The sequence below is a fragment of the Antennarius striatus genome, chromosome 8 (assembly GCF_040054535.1).
Source record: "Antennarius striatus isolate MH-2024 chromosome 8, ASM4005453v1, whole genome shotgun sequence".
In the NCBI taxonomy this organism is placed as follows: Eukaryota; Metazoa; Chordata; class Actinopteri; order Lophiiformes; family Antennariidae; genus Antennarius; species Antennarius striatus.
Genome location: NC_090783.1, coordinates 12,623,454 through 12,650,449, shown reverse-complemented (window position 1 = coordinate 12,650,449; position 26,996 = coordinate 12,623,454). Strand labels below are relative to the sequence as shown.

The window sequence follows — 26,996 nt, the reverse complement described above, 5'->3', positions numbered from 1 at the left end:
CCTCAAAACCTGTATTGGAAGACCGATGGTCTCAAATATATTGGTGTGCACCTGGGAAATGAGACAAGAACCAGGAAGAACTGGGAGGACGTCATTGAAAAAATAGAAGGAAAACTTAAAAAATGGAAATGGTTGCTCCCCAGAATGTCATACAGAGGTCGAGTTTTAGTCATAAACAACCTGGTGGCCTCACAGCTGTGGCACCACTTGACCTGAATGGACCCTCCATCAGGGTTTCTAGCCCAGATCCAGACTAAACTTGTTGACTTTTTCTTGGATGGGCTACATTGGGTGCCTCAGGGAGTGTTGTTTTTATCGAGAGAGGAGGGGGGACAGGGCCTCATCCACCTGGCTAGTAGAACAGCCACGTTCAGATTACAGTTTATCCAGCGGTTTCTGACTGGACCAGTGGATCTGACGTGGAGAGAGGTGGCCAGCTGCATAGTCAGATGTGTGAGTAGCTTAGGACAGGAGGCTGCATTGTTTTTAATTGATTCTAAATTTCTAAAGTTAAATGGTTTGCATCCTTTTTACCATGGTGTTTTTAAGTCATGGGCCCTTTTTAAAAGCAGTTCAGAAAAAAGCTCTGACTCTCTGTTCGGGTTACTGAAGGAACCACTAGTACATGGAGCCAGGCTGGATGTCTGCAATGGGGCCACACCTGGGCTTTTGACAGCGCTTTGCAGAACCAGGACTCTGACCCTCCAGCAGCTGGTGGACAACGCCAGGCCGGCATTGGCGGATGCCCTGGCTGTGAGCTCCCTGCTGAAGATCCAGTCCACCAGGGTGGCTTAGAGGGTGCTACAACTGTGGAGGCAAAGACTCTCTGGGAGGGAGAGAGGCCTCCTTCTGGATTATAGTAGAGGAACTGTGCCGGACAACAAAGATCCTTTCCCTGAGGTCCACATCAGTCCCCTGTTTGGAGAACTGGAGGGTCCTTTCCTCGGAGATGAAATCAGCCTGCAGCCAACAAAAAAATACTGTATAAAAATTGTATAAAAGTAATGAACAAGAAAGGCCTGTGTGACAGAGCCCCCACTGCCTGGACCAACAGAATGATGGGAAATGGACCTGACCCACAGTGGAGACTTTTATACAAACCTCCTCTAAAGAAAAAAACAGCCGACCTCCAGTGGAGGATTTTACATGGTTCCAATGCTTTTATCTCTGTTTTTAATCCTGCTATGTCAAGCTAGTGTCCCCTCTGTCCCCTTCGTGAGACAGTCTTTCATGTTTTTAGTGAGTGTAAGAGACTTGCAGAGCTCTTCACTCTTTTAACAAATGTTTTTAATCTGTTTAGCGAAAATCTTAATATCAGAAAATGTATTTATGGTGCCGGGTACAAGAAAATGAATCAAAAAAAGTGGCAGCTTTTAAATTTTATCGCTGGAGAAGCAAAACTCGCAATTTATGTGACCAGAAAGATGAAGATTGAAACCAATACACTTCAAGAAGCAGCTACTGTTTTTTGTTATACATCAGATGTCACTTACAACTGGAATTTGTTTTGTTTTTTTTAATGACAAAAGATCTGAATAGCTTTAGGAACATCTGGTGCCACAAAAATGTCCTATGCACTTTAGTTGATGATCAACTTACTTTTGCAATTTTCCTGATGTAATGCACTGATTTTTGAATTGTACTTATTTTTATTTATGGTTTTTAGTATTTTTGAAGCACTTTTCATGTAATGTAAAATTGTAAAATGTTTGAGTGTTATCAGTGTTTTTGTAAAAATCAATCTTCTTTTTCTTCTTCTCCTTTTCCTTCTTCTTGTCCTCCTCCCCCTCCTCCTCCTCCTCCTCCTCTGGAAGACTTTCATTATTGAGACACAGCATTATATTCCTTATTTGATTATTTTCATGTAGAAATTGTTTCCTCTAATGATATCATTTTATTTGTAGGACATGACTGGAGGCGTTCTAGAGGAAAACCTTAATTCTTTGAATCTAAAGGAAGGAAAAGACTATTACCATTTCAACTGAGAGCTTGGGGAGTGAAGAACACATGAGGAGCCCTGCCACTGTAACATGCAGATGACTGAGGGATGAGCAGGTGTCAACAGGAAGACTGACCAATTTATGGAATGGGGAGACATAGATCATCTGTCTGTTTAGGTTCTCAGTTATCCAGGTCATGGTTATCCAAAGATGTTTAAGTCAATCCACTGGACTTTAAGAAAGTTCTTGAAGACGTTTTGTCTCTCATCCAAGAGTCTTCCTCGGTTCTGAAGAACGCATTATTAGTGTGTGGAGTGGAGTCAAAGTTGTTAATTCCTGAACAGCCTCAATATAACATTGTTTTTAACAAAAACAAAGAGCGAACTATTGATATACTTCTGGGAATAAATTTCTTTCAGCTATTCTTCATCTCTAGTACATAGTATCATACTTGTTGCTCAGTTAAACAAATTACACAAAGAGCAATTGCTATACCCCGAGTGAAAATTATTTCAGGAGAGGCAGAAAATCAAAGTGTTCTTTAAGTGTTTTGTGGATCGCTGATGTGTTGTCAAGTTGGTGGATCGAAGAGTTGTAAATTTGTAATATATTTTTTTTACATTGACAAGACAATCAAAGTACTTTATTAATGCCTGAGGGTGCAATTAAATAGATACAATGTCTGTATTAGAGAGAAACCAGGCACTTCAGCTTGAAAAGAAACCTACAAGTTAAATATGACTTCAAATTCTACTTCGAGGGATTTAACTGTTTTAAGTAGACTGAGCTATGCATTGCAGCTGCCAGTCACTGGAAAGTTAATTAAACATTAATAAAACATTTTTTTTACAATATTATCCAATCCAATCCAGTCCACTTTATTTATATAGCACAATTTAAGTAAACACAAGGTTTCTAAAGTGCTGCACAGTCAATAGATAAAAACACAACAAACGCACCATAAAACCATACACATAATAGTTAAATAAAATATCAAGTAAAAAACCAATCAAATGACTTAAAAGCGAAAATAAAATCAGATAAAAACAGTTAAAATAATGTGAAATAGTATACAAAATGCTGTAAATGGTGTCAAACGTCATCAAAAAGGTGGGTTTTAAGAAGAGAATAAAAATACGACAGTAAAGAAGCCTGCCAGATGTGCACCGGGAGCCCATTCCATAGTTTAGGAGCTGAAACCGAAAATGGGCGTTCCCCTCTGAGCTTCAGCCTGACTTCAGGCTGTGTGGAGCAGCTGGTCAGCTGACCTGAGAGAGCGGCTGGGCGTGTACGAGTGAAGTAGCTCAAGAGAGGTAGGGTGGGGCAAGGCCATTTATGGCTTCAAAAGCAAATAATAGGATTTTAAAATGAATCCTAAAATGTATGGGCAGCCAGTTCAGTTAAGCTAAAATCGGTGAAATATGCTCGTAATATTTTGTTCCTGTTAAAAGATGTGCAGCAGCATTCTGGAATAGTTGATGGCGGGCAATGGAGGACCCACTAACCCCCACATAAAGTCGGTTACAGTGATCCGGCCGAGTGGTCACAAAGGCATTCATTACGGTCTCAAAATGTTTTTTCCCTAAAATTGGTTTAATTTTTACCAACTGCCTCAACTGGAAAAAGCTCGACTTCACCACTGTTTTAATACGTTTAATATGTTATTTTAATATGCCATGTTTAAGCTCCTTTTCCACTCCTTATCCCCCAAATTGTTCACAAGTCTATTGTTGTCAGCCGGCGTCTTATCCAGGGTGTCTTCCACCTTTTGCCGGGTGGGAAAGGCTCTAGTAGACCTGTGATCCACAAATGGATGGATGGATAATGTGAAAATGAGTGGAAACTCATCAGTTTTTCAAGAATTCAACTTAAGACAGGTTTCTGGTAGGAGTTTGTGACTTCAAGAACATGTATGCAGTAAAACCGCTGTTTTCACACTGAAAACGGAAGTCGAGTAGAGATATTGACAGTTAGAAAACAGTAGTGAAAAGAAGAAACAGTTTGAAAGAGTAAATATGCTCTCACATGACTACACTGCTATGGCACATTCAGGCCACTATGTGATGCATCATACTAGTTGGAGAATATAATTTACAGGTAGAGAGGCATAACAATAATTCCTTTTACCTTGAAGATGATGTCAGTGCAACACGTGTCTCTAATCTCAGATCTGTAATTATACATTTAATAAGTAATGCATGTTACAGATTAAGAGTTGAACACAGATCTCAAAGGTTAGAAGTGTACATACAAGCTAGAGAATTACAAATTGTAGTGACAATTGTAGTGGGGGAAAAATGTGAATGGATAGACAGACATGTAAGCTAACTGACGAATGCCATGTATGCCAAGTGTGTGAAGAAAATTTTATACAAAAAAATGTGTGGGTTTACTGACTGTTCTGTGTTGTAGTTTCAAACCCATTTCGTGCAATATGTTATTTCCTAGTTGTTTTCATTGTCAAGCAGAATATTTATAAAGTATTGCTAAGTAAAGATTTAACGCTATGTGACTATGAGTATGAGGTGATATTTTGATTTATACTTGTGAAATCAGCAAGAATTTATCTCTGATTTAAAAGCACCTGTTTAAACCAAATTCAGTTTTAATTATATAATCGTAAATAGTAAATATGGGTTAGAGTACACTGTAAAATATTTGACTATTGTTTAAATTGTATTTACTAAATGTCTTCAAGTTGCATAACTGAGTTGTGAAACAGATGATCATATGAATAATTTGTTGTGTTGACTCAATGCAGTAAAACTGGACATTCATTCATTTTTTTCAACCTGCTTCATTTGCTTGCGCAGGCCACGGGGAGCTGGAGCCTATCTCAGCTTGTCTCAGGGCGTGAGACAGGGAAACTTCGTGTGTGACGTTAGTGCACTGCAAAGTTACACACAAAGATACATAAACACACACACAAACTCAATCCTATGGTCAGTTTGGGACCGGCCAATTAAGTTGAAGCGCATGATTTTGGAGGTGGGAGGAAGCTGGAGAACCCGGAGAGGACCCATGCAGACACGGGGAGAACATGCAAACACCGTGCTACCCACTGCGCTACCGTGCCACCCAAAACTGGACATCTGACATAGTACAAGAGTGTCACTGATACTCAAGCCATCTGCTTTAAAACTTCTGTAAAAATGTTGATAAATGTTGATTAAAGGGGCGCCACTGGCTCAGTGGTAAAGCGGCGGAGTGGTGGAGCAGGTCGTCCAATGTTCCAAAGATCGGCAGTTTGATTCCCGCTCCCGCCCAGCCATCTGGGGTGTGAGCTAACAGTGGGAGGTGTCAGCTCACCTCCGGAGCAATGCCAAGGCGCCCATGAGCAAGGCGCCCATGAGCAAGGCGCCGTCCCACTTTACAAAGTTGCTCATTTAGAGTGCACCATGTAGGAGCTGCCCGCCACTCTACCTCCCCCTGCGTGCCTACAGGCCCTCTTGTGTGTGTTTGTGTGCGTTACAGGGGCCTGTACTACATACTAATGTGCATATATCAGTATACATGTGTTTGTTCAAAGTAGAGTGTGCTCTTAATTTCCCTTCAGGCATTAATAAAGTATACTAAATTTAAAAAAAAAAAAACTGTAGTGCTGAAAGACAAGTATAAAAAAAGGAAGAATGAATCCCCCTACCATGAAGATAACATCATCATTACATTTTTAGTCCTACCACAGGAAAAACTGTGAACTTGCAAACTCTTTGTCTATCCAGTTGGGGAGGCAACATGATTTTCATTTAAAGGGTCCTATAAAGAAAAGCACAACAACACGACTATGTACATATACATAGTCATTCTCCCTAACCATACCAAATCCTAGAATCTGGAAAACAAACTCCCCCTGCATCAATAAATATTTAGAATCCTTTGGAATTCATGGCTGGACAGAATCAAAAGGATCGGATTTGTAAAGCGCCATATGTGAACTCACAGGCAGGTGTAATTACCTATCCTGAGTCACATTTGATTGTCTACCCTGATATTGGCATCGTCATCCCCAAGGTGAAGTTCATATTTAGGCTGAAGCAGCAGTGTGTGGTAATGACTTGGCTCAGTGTTCCTCACAAGCTGTTGAAGTGAGCTAGCATTTGGCATGTGGCATACACTTCAGTCGCATGTGTGTGTGTCCACGTAAGGTATATCCTTACATCATACCAAACACAGCTGCGTGTGTCCAAAGCGACTACACCACTCATTAACAAACAACCTCAGCCTTTATTTATTTACAGAGAGAGAGAGAGAGAAAGAGCGACCGAAAGAGAGCACGTTTTTATTTAATTTACAGTTTCTTATGAGCATGAATAAAGTGCTATATTGATACATTCGTCCTCTTCCTTCTAACTGTGACGTAGGATTGTGGACGGAGATAAAGTATGGACGGCGCCCAACAGCCAAACAGTTCAATATACCTCACAAATACCATATGCTTTATCTTACCTCTTACCGGTAACACTTCATTACACCGCGTTAGCTTCGCTCACTGGTGTTGTTAGCAAGTGATCACTCATTGTCCTTGACAGTGGTCGGGAAGCGGCTGTAATTACGTCCTGTCAAACATCTTTTGTCGTCTCCGCTGATTTTTGTCCCATTTGCAAACACTTTTAAATTATTTGCAATGTTTAAGGGTGGTCTCAATATGATCAGGCCATGTAGTGTTTACATAATGGAGCCACTGAGTCACATGTGGCTGAATGAGAAAGCACCTCCAAGCTTGGCGCAAAGAAATCATCTTTGATCAGGATCTCTCGTTTAACACACACATTAAGCAGGTTTCTAGAACGGCCTTTTTCCATCTCCGAAACATTGCTAAAATCAGGCATATTTTAAAACGGAGTGATGTAGAGAAATTAATCCACGCTTTCATCACTTCCAGACTAGATTACTGTAACGCACTTTTTTCAGGCTGCCCCAAAAAGTCGCTGAAGAGTCTTCAACTAATTCAGAATGCTGCCGCCCGTGTTCTGACCAGGACCAGTGCCAGGGACCATATTTCTCCTGCGCTGGCTTCTCTGCACTGGCTTCCTTTGAAAGCTAGGATAGATTTTAAAATACTCCTCCTCACTTACAAAGCCCTTCATGGCCAGGCACCGACCTACCTGAAGGAACTTTTAGTTCCTCATTATCCATCTAGAGCATTACGCTCTCAGCATACTAGCCTACTGGTGGTTCCTAGAATTTATAAAAGTAGGACGGGGGCTAGAGCCTTTTGCTATCAAGCCCCTCTATTGTGGAACCACCTCCCTACCTCAGTTCGGGGGGCAGACACCCTCTCACTATTTAAGACTAGACTTAAAACTTTTATTTTTCATAAATTTTACAATTAATGGCAACTTAGGTTACTACGTTTATATTCATATAGACCTACACTGCTGGAGACTCAACATCCAGACTCACTGAGTTCCTCTCTCCTCTCTCTTTTCTCCAACCATCTCTGTTACTCCTCCTCCTCTCTGACCTCACTCTCCAAGTCTCCAATCACACCGTACTAACTAAACTTCTTCCCTGGAGTCTCTGTGCTCTATGTTCTCCCAGGTTTTTCTCAGGTTCACCCCTCATCCACCCATCCGCTATGGACCTGCTCTTCCCATCCCACCAGTACCACCCCTAACCTAATTATCGGCTGGGGTCCGGCTTCCTTTTTCCTCCGCGCTACCATACTGTTCCACCCCTCATCCGCCCATCCGCTGTGGACCATCTGCTGTGGACCTGCACCTCCCATCCACCATTATCACCCCCCACCTATCCATCGACTGGGGTCCTGCTGCCTGTCTTCCTTGGTGTCATCTTACTTTTCCACCCCTCATCCGCCCAGCCGCCGTGGACCTTCCTCTGTGGACCTGCACCTCCGAGCCCACCAGTATCACCCCCATCTCTCCATGTGCTGTGCACCTTATCCTCCAAGCCCACCAGTACGACCCCTCAACTATCCATCGGCTAGGGTCCTGCTTCCTTTCTTCCTCCGTGCCGCCATACAGTCATCCACACAGCTGTAATTGTGCCTTGACTTTAGCAACCTTAACCATATTGATACTGTCTCTATCTGGCCTATCTGTCACTCTCTCTCTGTCTCTCTCTCTCTAATGCTGTTCTTGTCTTCCTTTGATTTCTTTTCCACCAAACCGGTCAAGGCGGATGGCCGCCCAAAAGAGTCTGGGTCCTGCCCGGAGTTTCTTCCTCATGGAGGGAGTTTTTCCCCGCCACTGTCGCTTATGCTTGCTCTGGAGGGTTCAGTTGGGTTTCTCTGTCTGTTAAAGCGCTTTGAAATGTCTGATGTCATGATTAAGCGCTATATAAATAAAACTTGAACTTGATTGAAATCAGCAATTATTAACAAGAGAGAAAAACAAGAAAAATAAGCAAAAGACATAGTAACGAAGTTACTGAAAGAAAAGTTCAGACTATGGTAATCGATCTGACGCTAGGGCACATGTAAACAATGCACACGCAAATCCGAGGGGGGAGGGAGGTGTTGAAAGCGAGAGCTCAGAGGCACACACATGAACACGGAACGTTTCGGGGCAGAATTAATTTTATCAATATTGAATCAAAGATATTGAGGACCACGGATCAGTTTAGGGGAAGACATTTCAAATACAGTGTAGTTGGACATCTGGCAGCTGAATAACATGAATTTAAAAAAGCGTAGTATGGGACCTTTTAAATTACATGAAAATTAGTACAAACATTTGTCTAAAAGTAATGAGTAATATCCATCCATCCATTTTCCTGTTGCAGGGAGCAGGAGCCTATCCCAGCTGACTGAGGTCGTGAGGCAGGGAAAACAACAGGCGTGACATCAGTCCAAAGCAGAGCCATACAGAGACAAACATGCACACATTCACACCTATAGTCAATTTGGGACTGGCCAATTAACGGGAAACGCATGTTTTTGGATGTGGGAGGAAGGAAGACAAGGGGAGAACATGCAACATGCAACCCGGAATCACTTTGTTGTGCGTTGACAGCGTTACCCTCTGCACCACCGTGCCAGATGTGCATCCAACCACCCGCTAATGCCTGTTTGCCATTCAAACATCCAACCACCCACTAATGCCTGTTTTCAGTTCAAACAATGTAAAAAATGTGTCAGGGTCTCTTCATTAAATTTTGACAACTAAATCAGCTCCAACCTCGGCCACTATATTTAAGATCTCCCTTTCGTTGTTCCAAAGTGGGGAGATTTCCATTATCGCGGTGTAATTGTCAGTAAGTTATAGAGATACAGAGAATGAATATGCAACAAATTAGATATGGTAAGATAAGAAAGTGCTTTGTTGATCCCTGTGTTGAAATTACATTCACACAGCCTATTAGTGAGGTGTTGTTACACCAAGTCTAGGAAGGCCTGAGCCATAACATGAACAGGCCCCATCTTCCCCAAGTCCCAAGGAGCCACAGACAAATAGTTGAAATATATAATGAAAATTAGGTTTTTATTTACAATAGCAAAATATCAAATAATGTATTAAGCTCACTTCAGGCTGGACCAATGACAAAACACCAAACAAAACAATCCTATCTGCAAAAGAATAATACTTAGCCTAACCGAAAAACAGATAACATCTAACCATCCTAACTAAATTAAACCGGCAGTCCAGCCCTACTTCTCAACCAGGATTAAACTGTTCACACAAAGTAGCATGTGGAAGCTGGAGAGAATGAAGATCCATTGCCTGTTGCCCTGGTGATATCTTGGCGCAGCCAATCAGGAGAGGGAACAGGTTTGCTTCCTCCAATCACCGTAAAGCAATGACACAGGCTAATCTCCATACATAACGAGCAGACAGAAAAACAGGGAGCAAAAGGACAATCCCAACCCACATATGACGCAAGTCGTCACAGGTGTACTGGGCCACTTCAACCTCTATGGAGTGCTGCCACTTACTTCTATGGCAAACTTCCATGGCCATGAAATATGCACAAAGAAACAGGTCACACCACTTCTTCATTATCATCACCACCACTTCAATTACATCTTGTCACCTCATTGGCACCACCCTGCATGTTGCCTCCCTCCACTCCCAAGTGATGTATTGTACCCCCTGATGGCACAGTTTACAAAAGGCTTTCTCTGTGAAGGAGCTCTGTGACAGTAGACTGCCACTGAAGTCGCTCTTCTGCTGGGAGAAGCATTGTTCTGTGTATGAACATAGTCCACCTCTCTAATGACGTCTCCCCAAAGTCCAGGCTCAGTCCAACCACAGAACCAGCTCTGAATATCAAGGACACCTGGTCCAAGTGCAGATGTCACCTGGTCAGTGTTGATGTATGGGGAGAAGGACAATGTAGCAAGGGGTCTGGGTGGGGAATGCAAAGCAGGAGGTCCAATTGGAGTCGGGGTGGGTCTGGGTGGAAGAGAGAGAGAGAGGCAAATGGAGAGGAGACATGAGAGTGGGGTTTTGGATGACTGGGAGAGGTCTCAGAGGAGGAGCTGGGAGTGGACGAGAGCCTGACCTGATTGAAAAAATATTTAGTTCATCGGTTCATTGTTTATTCCCTTCTACTTTATTGCACCCCCTGCAGTCTTCTTTCCCTTTCGGCTTTTCCCTTCAGGGGTCACCATGTCGAATCAATCGCCTCCATCTAATCCTGTCTTCTGCATCTGCTTCTCTCACACCAACTACCTTCATGTCCTCTTTCACTAAATCCATAAACCTCTTTGGTCTTCCTCTGGGCCTCCTGCCTGGCAGTTCAAAACTCAGCATCTTTCTACCAATGTATTAACTATCTCTCCTCTGGACATGTACAAACCATCTCAGTCTGGCCCATCTGACTTTATCTCCAAAACCTCTAACATGTGATGTACTCATTCCTGATCATATCCTCCCTGGTCACTTCCAAAGAGAACCTCAGCATCTTCATCTCTGCTACCTCCAGCTCTGTCTCCTGTCTTTTCCTCAGTGACACTGTCTCTAGAGTAAACAAAATTGCTGGTCTCACCACAGTTTTGTACACCTTTCATTTCAGCTGAAACTCTCCCCTCACACATCACACCTGACATTTTTCTCCACCCATTCCATCCTAACTGTACACGCTTCTGCACCTCTTTTCCACACTCTCCATTGCTCTGGACTGTTGACCCTGAGTACTTAAAATCCTCCACCTTCTCTATCTCTTCTCCCTGTAACCTCACTCTTCCACGTAGGTCCCTCTCATTCACACACATGTACTCTGTCTTACTGCGGCTAACCTTCATTCTTCTCATTTCCAGGAAAAACCTCCACCTCTCTAGTAGGGTTGAACCGAGTATTCGTTTCAGACAAGTATCCGGTACGGATAACGCATCTTTGACGACTACGATACGAGTAAATCTCGTCAAAACTCATGCTCGTAAAATCGTCAGAAATGACTGTTGTCACCCTCAGTGATTGGCCAGTCACACACAGCGCTGGCCCCTCCCTACAGAGACAGATTGACTGATCTCTTGGTGCGTGGCTTCACTGTAGCTCATGTTGATTTCCTTAGGTTTTCTTCAGCTTGCCTCTATTTCGGTCTATTTAGGGTGACTTGGTTAACTTGTTTCTTGTTTTATTTTGTTGCACGTATTTGACCAGATAGAGCTGAAAACTGCTTGTGTCGCATCGGTCACCGCCTCCACTCCAGTTGTTTTTTTCTTTTTTTACCTGCTTGCTCTTAGTTTGACATTTTCTCACTTCAGTTCAAATTAATAATTTCTATACTCTATAGACATTTTAACTGTTACGTAGCGCGTGCACGCACAGACAGACAGACAGACAGACAGACAGACAGACAGACAGACAGACACACACACACACACACACACACACACACATGTGCTTTCTCTATCTCTCTCTCTTTCTCTCTCTCTCCCTCTCACACAGTCACACACACATGCACAGACAAGCAGGCAAACACATAAACACACGCATTATACCTTAACACTCAGCCTCCCAGAATTCTGCAACTACTAAAACTCCCATAAATAGTGATTTTGACTGCTTGGACAATATTTGTATAAAATTTGGATTATCATTGAAAATATCTAAGAATGAATTGGTGGGATAAATAAAAACAAATAAGGAAACTAAATTAAAACTTTAATGATTGAATGTTTTATTTATTTGACACAATATAACTTCTCTGCAATTACACATCCAAACTCAAACTGTGAAATAAAAACAAAAGCATCTCAGTGAAATTAAAACAATTCTGTCCCACTTCAAAACAGATAGGTGTCATCATGAGCCCTTAACAATAAAAATTATTAACTATTATGAATATTCAATAATGCTGTGATGGCTGCCAGCCAGCTGGAGACACCTGCTGTTACAACGCCAAGTTGTTGCTTATGCCTCACAAATACTCAGTCAACACAGGTAACTTGTGTTGAGGGGGGGAAATATCACCATTAATAACTTCTTTATTTCCCTTGAACTTTCCAAGGCACGAAAGGCCCAGAAAACCAGCCTGGTTGGTCCAGTAAATACGAGTAGACAAGAGCTTTCTCCATCTGCAGAGGAGCAAAAGGCCCTGCACACTAAAGAGGTGCTGAAGTGTGGCAGTGCAACCCTAACAATCTATCAATGCTAACCAAGGAAAAAAGTCTCCATTCTAATCACAATCCACATAGCTGTCAACATCACAAGTCGTCATAAGGCTAAACTGGAAACTATTATGTACAGTACCACAACAGAACCACGGTTGGAGTAGACGTGCTTGATCAAATGGGAAGGAAATATTCAGTGTAAGCTCCTACATGATGACGGCCATTGGTGGTGTTTCGTTATATTCTTAACCTGGCTGCCATAAGAAGTGCACCAATAAGATGATGTCACAGAGGAACCTCATAATGCAACTCACAAAGGAACTTTGCTCAGGACACATGAAAGCAAAAGCCTGACAAATGATGGTTCAAGAGCCCATTTGGAGCAGCAGAAGATGGAGAGGAGAAGGCAGTGCCAAGTGAAGAATGTGTAAGAAAAATAAAGCAAATGTGTAAGAAAAATAAAGCAACGGGTAATTGTGTCAAATGTCATAAAGTAGTGGGAGCTGCACAAAGAAGGTACAGGTTATAGGTGTTGACTGTGAGTGATTGGGAGCCATAAGCAAGGCATCTTGGCATTGTAACGTCAGTGTCTGCAGCTGGCTGGCAGCCATCACAGCAGTTTGGATTTTTATAATAGTCAATAATTTTCATTGTTAAGGTCTAATGATGACGCCAACGTAGTTTGAAGCAGGATATGTTTGTTTTTATTTCACAGAGTTACTTCTTCTTTTCCTTTCGGCTTTTCCCTTCAGGGGTCGACACAGCGAATCAATTTCCTCCATCTAGCCCTGTCCTTTGAATCCTCTTCTCTCACACCAACTACCTTCATGTCTTCCCTCATTACATCCATAAACCTCCTCTTTGGTCTTCCTCTAGGCCTCCTGCCTGGCAGTTCAAAACTCAGCATCCTTCTACCAATATATTCACTATCTCTCCTCTGGACATGTCCAAACCATCTCAGTCTGGCCTCTCTGACTTTATCTCCAAAACCTCTGACATGTGCTGTCCCTCTGATGTACTCATTCCTGATCCTATCCTTCCTGGTCACTCCCAGAGAGAACCTCAGCATCTTCATCTCTGCTACCTCCAGCTCTGTCTCCTGTCTTTTCTTCAGTGACACTGTCTCTATACCAAACAACATCGCTGGTCTAACCACAGTTTTGTACACCTTTCCTTTCATTTTAGCTGAAAATCTTCTATCACACATCACACCTGACACTTTCCTCCACCCGTTCCATCCTGCCTGTACACGCTTCTTCACCTCTTTTCCACACTCTCCATTGCTCTGGACTGTTGAGCCTAAGTACTTAAAATCCTCCACCTTCTTGATCTCTTCTCCCTCTAACCTCACTCTTCCACTTGGGTCCCTCTCATTCACACACATGTACTCTGTCTTACTGCGGCTAACCTTCATTCCTCTCCTTTCCAGGACAAACCTCCACCTCTCTAGCTTCTCCTCCACCTGTTCCCTGCTCTCACTACAGATCACAATGTCATCTGCAAACATCATAGTCCATGGAGATTCCTGTCTAACCTCGTCTGTCAGCCTGTCCATCACCATGGCAAACACGAAGGGGCTCAGAGCTGATCCCTGATGCAGTCCCACCTCCACCTTGAACTCCTCTGTCACACCTACAGCACACCTCACCACTGTCTTACAGTCTTCATACATGTCCTGCACCGTTCTAACATACTTCTCTGCCACTCCAGACTTCCTCATACAATACCACAGTTCCTCTCTGGGCACCCTGTCATAAGCTTTCTCCAGATCTACAAAAACACAATGCAGCTCCCTCTGGCCTTCTCTGTACTTCTCTATCAACATCCTCAAAGCAAATACTGCATCTGTAGTACTCTTTTTTGGCATGAAACCATACTGCTGCTCACAAATGTTCACTTCTGCCCTTAGTCTAGCTTCCACTACTCTCTCCCATAACTTCATTGTATGGCTCATCAGCTTTATTCCTCTGTAGTTGCCACAACTCTGCACATCTCCCTTGTTCTTAAAAATGGGCACCAGCACACTTCTCCTCCATTCCTCAGGCATCTTCTCACTATCTAAGATCCTGTTGAACAACCCAGTCAGAAACTCTACCGCCACCTCTCCTAGACACTTCCATACCTCTACAGGTATATCATCAGGACCGACTGCCTTTCCACTCTTCATCCTCTTCAATGCCCTCCTCACTTCATCCTGACTAATCTTTGCTACATCCTGGTCCACAACAGTCACCTCTTCTAGTCTTTGTTCCCTCTCATTTTCCACGTTCATCAACTCTTCAAAGTACTCTTTCCATCTTCTCATCACACTACTGGCACCTGTCAATAGACTTCCATCCCTATCATTAATCACCCTAACCTGCTGCACGTCCTTCCCATTTCTATCTCTCTGTCTTGCCAACCGGTATAGATCAGCCTCTCCCTCCTTACTGTCCAACCTAGCATACAAGTCATCATAAGCTTCTTGTTTGGCCTTTGCTACCTCTACCTTCACCTTACGCTGCATCTCCCTGTACTCCTGTTTACTCTCCTCAGTCCTCTCAGTGTCCCACTTCCTCTTGGCTAACCTCTTTCTCTGTATACACTCCTGTACCTCCTCATTCCACCACCAAGTCTCCTTATCTACTTTCCTTCCAGATGACACACCAAGTACTCTCCTACCTGTCTCCCTGATCACATTAGCTGTAGTTGTCCAGTCATCTGGAAGCACCTCCTGACCACCCAGAGCCTGTCTTAACTCCTTCCTAAAAGTCATGCAACACTCTTCCTTTTTCAGCTTCCACCATTTTGTCTTCTGCTCTGCCTTTGCCCTCTTGATCTTCCTCACCACCAGAGTCATCCTACACACCACCATCCTATGCTGTTTGGCTACACTCTCACCTACCACTACTTTGCAGTCACTGATCTCTTTCAGGTTACACCGTCTACACAAGATGTAGTCTACCTGTGTGCTCCTACCACCACTCTTATAGGTCACTCTATGTTCCTGCCTCTTCTGGAAGAAAGTATTCACTACAGCCATTTCCATCCTTTTTGCAAAGTCAACTACCATCTGTCCTTCTGCGTTCCTCTCCTGGATACCAAACCTGCCCATCACCTCCTCATCACCTCTGTTTCCTGCACCAACATGTCCATTGAAGTCTGCTCCAATGACAACTCTCTCACTTCTAAGCATGCTCTGCATCACTTCATCAAGGTCCGACCAGAATTTCTCCTTCTCCTCCAGCTCACATCCTACCTGTGGAGCATACCCGCTAACAACATTGAACATCACACCTTCTATTTCTAGCTTCAGACTCATCACTCTATCTGACACTCTTTTTACCTCTAGGACATTCCTAACAAACTCCTCCTTCAAGATAACTCCTACTCCATTTCTCTTCCCATCTACACCATGATAGAACAACTTGAACCCTGCTCCTAAACTTCTAGCCTTGCTACCTTTCCACCTGGTCTCCTGGACACACAGTATGTCTACCTTCCTCCTCTGCATCATGTCAACCAACTCTCTACCTTTTCCTGTCATAGTTCCAACATTCAACGTCCCTACTCTCAGTCCTATACTCTTGGTGTTCCTCTTCTCTTTCTTCGTGCGAACGCACTTTCCTCCTCTCCTTCTTCGACCAACAGTAATCCAATTTCCACCAGCGCCCTGTAGGTCAACAGCGCCGATGGCGGTCGTTGTTAACCCGGACCTCGACCGATCCGGTATGGAAGTCATAGGTTTGATTCGCATCTTTGATTTGGCAAAAGTTTTACGCCGGATGCCCTTCCTGACGCAACCCTCTGTATTTATCCGGGCTTGGGACCGGCACAATAAGACACTGGCTTGTGTCCTCTTGCGGCTACAGAGTTACTTTTGTTTTAATTTCTAAGTTCGAATTTGGATGTGTAATTGCAGAGAAGCTATGTTGGTTCAATTAAATAAATAAAACACTCAACCATTATAGTTTTAATTTTGTGTCCTAATGTGTTTTCCCCTATTCTACCAATTCATTCTTGGATATTTTACTGATAATCCAAATTTTATACAAATATTGTCCGAGCAGTCAAAATCCTTATTAATGGGAGTTTTAGCAGTTGCAAAATTCTGAGAGGGCGAGTGTCAAAGTGTGTGTGCATGTATTTGTGTGTGTGTGTGCATGTGTGTGTGACTGTATCCGAGCAGTCGCTACTCAGATCTCTTTTCTTCTTCTTCTTCTTCTTCCTCCGTTTTATCATGGTGTTTTTAAGTCGTGGGCCCTTTTTAAAAGCAGCCCAGGAAAAAACTCTGACTCTTTGTTCTGGTTACTGAGGGAACCACTAGTGCATGGGGCCAGGCTGGACGTCTGCAGTGGAGCCACACCTGGTCTGTCTACAGCGCTTTGCAGAACCAGGACCGTGACCCTCCAGCAACTGGTAGACAACGTCGGGCCTGCGCTGGCGGATGCCCAGGCTGTGAGCTCCCTGCTGAACATCCAGTCCACCAGGGTGCCTCAGAGGGGGCTACAACTGTGGATGCAAAGACTTTCCTGGAAGGAGAAAAGCCTCCTCCTGGACTATAGTACAGGGACTGTACCAGACAGCAAAGATCCTTTCCCAGAGGTCCACATCAGTCCCCTGTTTGGAGAACTGGAGGGTCCTCTCCTCGGAGATGAACGACAGATCAGCCTGCACACGGCCAACAAAAAAATACTGTACAAACAATGTGTAAAAGTAATCAACAAGAAAAACCTGTGTAACAGAGCACCTACTACCTGGGCCAACAAGATGACGGGAAATGGACCTGACCCGCAGTGGAGACTTCTGTACAAACCTCCCCTCAAGAAAAAAACAGCCGACCTCCAGTGGAGGATTTTGCATGGTGCCGTCGGTTCCAATGCTTTTGTCTCTGTTTTTGCCCCTGCGGTGTCCAGCCAGTGTCCCTTCTGTCCTCTTCAGGAGACAGTCTTTCATACTTTCAGTGAGTGTGGGAGACTTGCAGTACTCTTCACTCTTCTAACAAATGTTTTTAACTTGTTCAATGAAAACTTTAGTATCAGGAAATTAATCTACGGTGCTGGGTACAATAGATCGAATCAGAGAAAGTGGCAGCTTTTAAATTTTATTTCTGGGGAGGCAAAACTTGCAATTCATGTGACCAGGAAGAGGAAAATTGAAAACGATACCACTCAAGAAGCAGCTACTGTTTTTTGCTGTAACATCAGATGTCGCTTAAAACTAGAATTTGGTTTCTATAAATTGACAAAAGACCTGAATAACTTTAGGAACATCTGGTGTTACAAAAATGTCCTATGCACTTTAGTTGATGACCACCTCACTTTTGCAAACTTCCTGTTATAATGCACTAATTCTTATATTGTATTTCCCTTTGTTTCTTGGTGGTTAATGTTTTTGAGTGTTTCATATTTTTGAAATTTCATCTGATGAAAATTTGTAAAATGTTCTAAATGTTCTAAATGTTCTACATGTTAAATGTGATTGAAGTTTGTTTGGAAAAGATGTTTTGAGGCACTTAAATGCTTTCATCTAATGTAAAACTGCAAAATGTTTGAATGAGATTAAAGTGTTTTTGCAAAAATCAAATCTTCTTCTTCTTCTTTTCCTGTCATAGTTCCAACATTCAACGTCTCTACTCTCAGTCCTATATTCTTGGCGTACCTCTTCTCTCTATTCCTATGAACACACTTTCCTCCTGTCCTTCTTCGACTGCTCCCCCTGCAGTACCATGGTATAATCTTTCATTCCCAACCTCCCACACCTGATATCTTCTCATTGGGCCTGTTTCACTAAGGCAGGGTCCACCTACCCTGAGGTAAACCTGTGGTTCTGGGTTGCTTTACAGTACAGATTTTAATTTATGAATATGAAGATTTTGAGGACATTTTCAGAAGAAAGAGAACAGTGTTGCAGCTGCAAAGAAGAGCGAGATGTCATGGGAGTGAATTGCTGCTCAAGTCAATGCGTAAGTTTAAACGTAGTACGTTGCACTCACGGTAAAATTACGGAAGTAAACGGCTTCAATAATAGTTTATTAATTTATTTTATTTAGGTGCAATCCAGTGGGGGGAGAAGCGCACATCAGCAGCTGAGAATGAAGTATAAAAACATTGTTCACACAGGTCAGACTTCTGCATCATCTCATTAGGGATCCTCCTCATCCTGATTATGTTTGATATTATACAGTAAATATTAAGTGGACGTTTGACTATTCAATTGTTTTATCGCTAACATAACGCTCTTTTCACGCACATAAATGCGCTCTCATTGACTGTATATCAGGTTCTGTTCAATAAGGAAATATATTCAAACGTTTTATTGTTGTGTAAATAAAACAGCAAATGGATATATTCACGTTACAAAAACAGTTGATAAGGATATTCACACCATTGCGTACACCTATATTATCTAAGAACTGAAATCATGAGCTGACATGTAGCTCGTTTGATACTGTCATAGCCAAAACTGCTTTAGTTCTTACACCAGTGGCTGTGGCATTGTACTGCTAATAACCGCTTTAAGGTATTCAAAGTTTTATTTTATGTCTGTTTTAGTCAAATGATGCACACAGGAGTTAATAATCAATAAAAACAAAAAGAAATTAACAAGTATAGAAGAAAACATAGGTGGTCTAATATTTTATGTTACTGATTGTTCTCTTCCCATTGCTTCACATTATGGTGGAATACAGAGTGTGACATTTAACCTCTACTGAAGTATTAACAAATTCTCATCCTTTTTTAACAGATCATGAATGGACAGTAGCAGAAGGGTCCCAACTGCAGACTATCACAGTGAAATAGACGCTCAGTGACCACCAGCGCTTCATTCTGTGGAATGCATATGCAATTATGTTTTAATGTCCTACTCATGTATTCCCATCAATCTGCTGAAGAAGTTTATAGAATTTACTTTCTAAAAAAGTACAGAAAATATAAATGGTTTACTAGGACCTCCAGATTAGGAGGACAGATCTGGACATAGAAATACTGGAGCACAAGTTAGAGGTGGGTGATGGTCACAGGTGAATCATGTTAACTATTAAAATGTTAAGTACAGTCAAACCTCGGTTTTCGAACGCTTCTGTTCTCGACCAAATCGGTTTTCGACCAGAAAATCCAAGAATTTTATGTCTCTGAACTCGACCAAAAGCCGAGCGTACCTGAATGCGACTCACTGCGGAGCTGAGCGAACTGCCCAGGCTGCTTCCTCCGTAGCGCATTCATGTTCAAAGTTCGATAGGATATCTTATATTGAAATAAAACACAGTGTCTATTTCTGCACTTTTTTATTTATGGTAAACAGTATATAGTGCAGTTTATGGTGTAATCCGAAAGAAGCCGAGCGTACCTGAACGCGACTCACTTGGGAGCCGAGCGAACTGCCCAGGATGCTTCCTCCGTGGCACATTCGTGTTCAAAATTCGATAGGATATCTTTTATTAAAATAAAACACAGTGTCTATTTCTACCCCTTTTTATTTATGGTAAACAGTATACAGTGCAGTTTATGGTATAAAATAGTTTTAAAAAATTAGAAAAAGTTGTTTTTTAGACTTGGAACGGATTAAAATTATTTACATTAATTATAATGGGAAAAATAGTTTCGGATTTCGAACAACTCGCTTTTCGAACAGCCTTCTGGAACGGATTTGTATTTTTCAGAAATAAATATGCCCACAGGAAATGTGTATTGTATGTTTTTATTGTCTGCTGTGATGGTGACTCTGAAATGATTCCGGCAGATGGAGTCACTGCTCTGCCGTCCTGGATAGCAGGAATCATCCTGAGGTGTCGCAGGCTCTCTCCTGTAATGTATAGTGGATTCATTAGACTGGACTACACAATGAGGACAAGTGAATTATTGTGCAAATCTTTAGGTTACTGACCACAATACAGTCTGCTGCTCAGGTAAGACCAGATAGATAGATAGATAGATAGATAGATAGATAGATAGATAGATAGATAGATAGATAGATAGATAGATAGATAGATAGATAGATAGATAGATAGATAGATAGATAGATAGATAGATAGATAGATAGATAGATAGATAGATAGATAGATAGATAGATAGATAGATAGATAGATAGATAGATAGATAGATAGATAGAGAGAGAGAGAGAGATACTTTATTAATCCCGGAGGAAATTGTATGACCATTGAATCAAAGTGTTTTCACAGGTTCTTTACTCCGTGGGTTCTTGTTATTGAGGTAAAGTAGGAGACAGCCGATCGTCATAAGTTTAAAAAGTTTATTCCTGACAGCACGTCTAATACAGACATCCGGGCTCTCCACAGTCCCTGACTGCCGGTACTACACAGGTCTTACATCAGACGCAGCTGAAGAAGAGCAAATTCTATCTTGGCCCGGTCAGATTTAAAAAATTCCGATTAAGAATTTGCATGAGGGGATGTGGTGTCTTCTGGACCAATCCGTGACAGGTTTCCGGCCGCATCTTCTCGACGTAGTTTCCGTGTCTGGTCTCATCCTGTAAATAATCCTGCCTACATCCTGATCACCCCATAACTGTGAAGACTTCCATAAATGGAACTGTTACCTTGGATGTGTGGGGTGTAGAGGTTTGTGTGTGTGTATGTGTGTGTGTGTGTGTGTGTGTGTTGTTGGAATTAGGTGCTGCAATAAAGTTCATTGAGGACATGGGGTGAATTTTCTGTGCAGGTGGGTCTGAGCGTGTGTGTTCAAGGATAACAGGAACTGTTTAGACTGATGATTGTGCATCTGGTCTGCTCAAGGATGTGGGAGTCAAGATGCTTGTGGGAGTCAAGATGCTCTGAAACTTTGCAGCAGACAGCAGCTATGTGAACCAGATAAGTTGTGCTGCCCATAAAAATATAAAAGCTTGTGTGGATGGACTGGTCACATTTCCTGACGGCTCTACCACCCATTGCATCTCTGCTACTGACTCTGCCTCAATGTTACCAGTTTTCATGCCTGATGCCATTGTGTGTGCCCCTGCTGACATCTACTGGGCACCAGTGGACACTGACTCCAAACCATGGACTGATGCTGAGAAGTTATGGTCGCTTTGGTCACCCTGGGTTCGTAACCTCCACCCCTATGACATGGTTTCTGACTCGTTGCATTGCACCTTGTACTATGACAGACATAATGACTCTATATTCCAGGAAGCCTTCCGAGAGGTGGATGGCTCTCTTTGGGAACTAAAGGTTCATGATCTTTTTGTCGGAGGCCAGGGTGTTGCCTGGTCCGTCTCTTTGACGCCGGAACAGCTGGAATGGTATCGGATGGCAGATCCTCCTGATCCATCCATGCCTCCTTGCATTCCCCATATCTCTTTGGCTGTCTCTCCCAAACATACACAGAAAGACTTGGGCCCTTTCGTCAAAGCCTGCGTGGAGGCCTCTGATTGGATCTCGACTCTTCTTTCTGATTTGTGGTTTTCACCATCGCTTGATGCATATCGCATCAGCTCTCCGGAATTTTTGATTCCCTCTTTTCTTGAGCACCGACTTTTGGACAGACACCACGGCAGAGAAACCACTCATAGTGATGCTGCTATTGATCTTTTGGCATCACTTCTTCCCGCACTTTGGTTCATGGTTCATGATTTGAGAGCTGCTGTCACTACTCCCACTCTTCCGGTTCTGAATCCACATGCTGCACTGTCTCAATTGTCTCCTACTCATACTTATTTCACGGTAATTGATCTTGCAAATGCTTTCTTCAGCATTCCTCTCCATCCGTCAATGAGACCTTGTTTTGCCTTCACCTGGAACAACAAGAGATACTCTTATGATCGATTGCCTCAAGGCTTTGTCCTGTCACCTGGACTTTTCAATGCCTATTTGAGAGACCTCCTTCGTCCATTGTCCCATCCACCTGCCGTTCTTTTGGTTCAATATGTTGATGACCTCCTTCTGGCTGCTTCCTGGGAACAAGCCTGTCTGACTGCCACACATTCCCTCCTCCTGCGACTCCATGAGGTTGGGCTGGAAGTCTCTAAGGCTAACCTTCAAATAGCCAGGACTCAAGTTTCTTTCTTAGGCCGTTGTGTTTCCCGGCTGGGAACAGGCCTCTCGCCTTCTCACAAAGAAGATATTCTGCACTCTCCCAAACCACTCAATGTCAAGCAGATGCTGGCATTCCTTGGTCTTTGCAATTACTCTCGTCATCACATTCCTAATTTCTCTGACTGCACACGACCTCCTCGTGCTATGGTCAACCTTGTTGGCATGCGAAACCTTACTGCCACGTTGGACTGGACCCCTGCTGCAGAAGCAGCCTTCTCACACCTCAAATGCTGCCTTTCGTCTGCAGCCTCACTCGCTATCACCAGATATGATCGGGGCATTTCTGCTGCTTTTTCAGAAGGGGGATAGAGGAGAACGGAATGTTTGCATGTATGTTTCAACTCCATTGGACAACTATGAAAAACGTCAAATTCCATGTTCGTCTTTCGCATCAGCCCTCGCTAGAATAGTTCAGAAAACTGCACATATGGTGCTACATCATCCATTGACAATCAGGACTGGACATGACAACGTTCATTACATCACAAGTCAACTCTTCACCATGACAGGTGGACGAGAAAGGAAAATTGAAGCAGCCCTCACTCAACCACACATCATCTTTGTCCACAGTGGAATCAACATGGCAGAAGGACTGATTGAAGGAGAACCACATTACTGCACAGAGAGAATTCAGAAAGACAGAAAACCAAGAGAAGACATGAGCAACCACTGACAGACCCTGAATTGATACTGTTCACAGACGGACGTTGTTTCAAAGGTATTGACGGCCTGCAATCAGGCTATGCTGTTATCCAATACCAAGACGACAATTTCACAGAACTCAAAGCAGAAAGACTTGACAGACCATAGTCAGCACAAAGAGCTGAAATAGTAGCGGTAGCAGAAGCGTTAAGACATGCTGCTGGACGAACTGTAAACATCTTCACTGATTCAGCTTATACTCCTCTTGTTGTACATACTGCTCTAAGAGAATGGCAAAGAAATGACTTCCAGACAGCTTCTGGTAGTCCAATCAAGCACCTGGGTGATGTAATGTATCTCCAGGAAATGCTAATGCTACCAGAAGTAGCAGTAATCAAATGTAAAGGACATTCAAAGAGAAAGGATTTTGTGGCACGAGGAATGATGCTGCAGATGCAGCAGCTAAAAAGGTGGCAGGATATCGGCCAGCACTTCAACTCTCGGTGAGTAATGCAGAACTTGAAAGTCACATAACGAATGAAATGATCCGAGAGTGGCAGGTAAAAGCAAGTCAAGAAGAAAGGAGTGTGTGGAGGTCCAAAGGGGGTGAGAAAGATAAAGAAGGAATTTGGAGAAAAGAAGGTAAGCCAGTTCCGCCTCAAAAACAATTGAAAACTTTAATTCAAGAAGCCCATGGACCATGGATGAAACACTGAGACGACTCCGTGAAGGTGGCATCCGTTCATGAGAACAATAGTTAAAAGTGAACTGCAGGACTGCAGTGTTTGCAACAGACATAATTGTCTGCCAATGACCAAACCACCTCCAGGGGTGCAGGATCAGGAAGTAACAGCGCCTGGTCAGGTGATTTCAATGGATTTCACTGACATGATTAAGTCGGTGTCAGGTTACCGCTATCTGTTGGCGATAGTGGACTCATTTTCAGGGTGGCCAGAAGCTTATCCCTGCAAAGCAGAAACAGCTGCTTCTGTTGTGAAACATCTTGTGAATCATTATATTCCGACACATGGGTTTCCGAGGAAAATTCAATCTGATAATGGAACTCATTTAAAAACAAACATCTTCAACAGGTTGAATGCATGTTGGGTCTGAAACACACTTTTGGTTCCGTGTACCATCCACAGTCTCAGGGAAAGGTTTAGAGAATGAACAGAAACATCAAGGAAAAGATGGCCAAAGCTTTGGCCTCCACCTCGATGAATTGGCTACAGGCCCTGCCAGTAGCCTTAATGAATGTCCGCATGTCATTGAATTCCTCCACAGGCTGGACTCCATTCAAGGCTCACACTAACAGACCTTTTCCAGCTCCCACAGCTCCACTGGAACCAGATCCAACGATCCAAGGCCCAAAAGGCCTCCAAAAACTAACTATCAATTTCTCACTTGACAGGTCCGCATGAGAAGCCCCCGAAATGCGTGAATGTGTGTGAATGTGTATGGCTGAGGGTATTTTAAAGGAAATGGTCTGAACCTAGGTGGACAGGTCCCTACCAAGTCACTGAGCAAACGGGAACTGCAGTCCGTTTGCTAGGAAAGGGGGACACCTGGTTTCATCTGAAGTCCACCAGGCCTGCAAAGACCTCAACGGGAGTCGCTCTCCCTCCTCCACAACCAGAAAGCTGCTAAATTGGTGGTGACGACCACCAGGGCATCAGCCCCAAAGAGGAAGATCGAGGACAACGTGTGAATGGTTGTTCTCCGTGGCGTAAAGTCACTAACGACCCGAGGGCAGGCTGTCGCGTTTAGCGATTGACCTAAGCTCTTGAAGAGACCCCAGCGGTCACGGTGCAGCGTTCCCGAGCATCGCTCTCAACCAGCATCCGGACGAGCCAGTGTGTTCCAGAGGAAAAAGTGCAAGACCTCCCCCTGGTGTTTCATGTTCCACATCCACATCACTGAACTGTACACCATCGACGGCCAGAGTGACATCTTTGTTCGAGTGGAACTCCTTCTCGTCTGTAGGTAATCATTCTGCCATGCTTCCTCTGTGCCCTGTTGACCTGGAGGACCCTGCAGGTACTTTTGATTAGTGTTGGACTCTTTCGAGTCCAAAAGGGGGAATGTTGGACATGGTGTTCATTGAGGACATGGGGTGAATTTTCTGTGCGGGTGGGTCTGAGCGAGTGTGTTCAAGGATAACAGGAACTGTTTAAACTGATGATTGTGCATCTGGTCTGCTCAAGAATGTGGGAGTCAAGATGCTTGTGGGAGTCAAGATGCTCTGAAACTTTGCAGCAGACAGCAGCTATGTGAACCAGATAAGTTGTGCACGCCCATAAAAATATAAAAGCTCATGTGTTGCTTTGCATTCTTGTACTTAGCGAGGAGCATTCTTCTGTGAGCCTAAGTACCCATGAATATTCTGCTTCAATAAACTTCGAAGATTTGAGGAATCATCAAGTTCAAGTGTCCTGTTTATTCAACCAACGATCCTGCCATTGTCCAAGTCAAGAGAAAACGAACACGAGGAGGGACTTCGAGGTCGGTTGTCCACCCGGACAAGGTCCATCTCCTTCAGTGTGTGTGTGTGTGATTGTTCTAATGTGTACAGACTTCAAGGGTGAGAAAAGATTAGATGAGTTCTGTGAGCTCTGTGTGTACTGGGATAGGGTTCAACTGTCTGCAAAGATTAAATGAGAGTGTGATTAAAGTTGACTACTGTGAAGCTAGCAAAAATAGCGAATAGTATTAGCAAATAACACGTGTATAATGTCTAAATTTCTTCACCATATATCCAAGAGCTCCACATCAGAAATGTAGTCTGCAGCATCACATGATCTGGACAGATGTTTATCTATAATGCAGTCTTGAACATGTTGAAACAATGTTCAGTCTACAAATACCTTGATGGGGATGTGGTGCCATCTGTGCAGCCAATTACATTGGGAAATCCTAAAAGAAATTGAAGTTGATAATCCAATTTTGAGGTTGGAGCACAATGTCATTAAGACAATATCATTTGCAATTCATTTATCAGATTTCTACATTATTCACCTGCAGTCCTGTGAAACTCCTCCTGATTCTGTCAGGTTTATCTCCAGGGAAATAGAAAAATTTGGGCAAAAGTTTCAAGGCGAGGCGCACTGAGCATCTCTCACATTGTATAGAAAAAATACCATTTGCAAATATAAAATAAAAAACTGACCAGACCACTACCTACACACAGCACTGCTGCAGATGTGAGGATGTATCAGGTCGTGGATGTGTGTGATGGATGGACGTGAATCAATCCGTACCGATCATAAAGATAACTGGCCGGGCTATGACTGGACATCTGAACGCAATACAAAAATATTTTAAAATCTCTGTGAATTAATGCGGAAACTCCATCAAGGGGCTCCTCGTCAAACGGACATGCCATTTTCACCTCTGAAATACGGAGTTATGTATAGAAACCTTACTTCGGTCAGACTCTCCGTCAGACAGAACCAGGAAATGAAGCCGCCCGAGCGGCAGTGAAAGGGGGTGGAGTCAGAAGAAACCCTGGGTTTGTGGAATAAAACCTGCTCCCGACCAGGTTATGTTCAGAGAGTCTGTTACTGTGGTAACAAACCCAGAGGTTCAGTTTAAATTGCAACATGAAACAGGTCAGGGTTACTGCTCTAACCCTGGGTTAACTTACCTCCCTTTGTGAAAATGACAGTCCTGGTTTTCCCTGATTTCACGGTGAACTCACCCTGGTTGTCCACTAAACCTGTTTTTTGAACGGTCCCACGTCACGAAGCAAGGCTAACGAACCCAGAGTACAACCTGTGGTTCTGGGTTGCATTACCCTAAACTTGGAAACCCAGGATTTTCGGTTTCACAAACGCTTCTCGGGATTAGTTTTTGCAACCCAGGGTAA

At 43.2% G+C, this 26,996-nt stretch overlaps 1 protein-coding gene across 5 annotated transcripts in view; it reads left to right on the top strand.

Moving 5' to 3' along the window:
• Window positions 1–4,886, top strand: part of b3gntl1 (UDP-GlcNAc:betaGal beta-1,3-N-acetylglucosaminyltransferase-like 1) — a 66,786-nt gene extending 61,900 nt beyond the window's left edge. For 2 of the 5 annotated variants that reach the window (XM_068322023.1, XM_068322024.1), the window contains one exon: window positions 1,905–4,886. In XM_068322023.1, the coding sequence (XP_068178124.1) occupies window positions 1,905–1,985 (81 nt within the window). In that variant the 3' untranslated portion in view covers window positions 1,986–4,886. The remainder of the gene's footprint in view (window positions 1–1,904) is intronic. The other 3 variants (XM_068322021.1, XM_068322022.1, XM_068322020.1) reach the window with 2 other exon arrangements.
• Window positions 4,887–26,996: the final 22,110 nt, after the last annotated feature.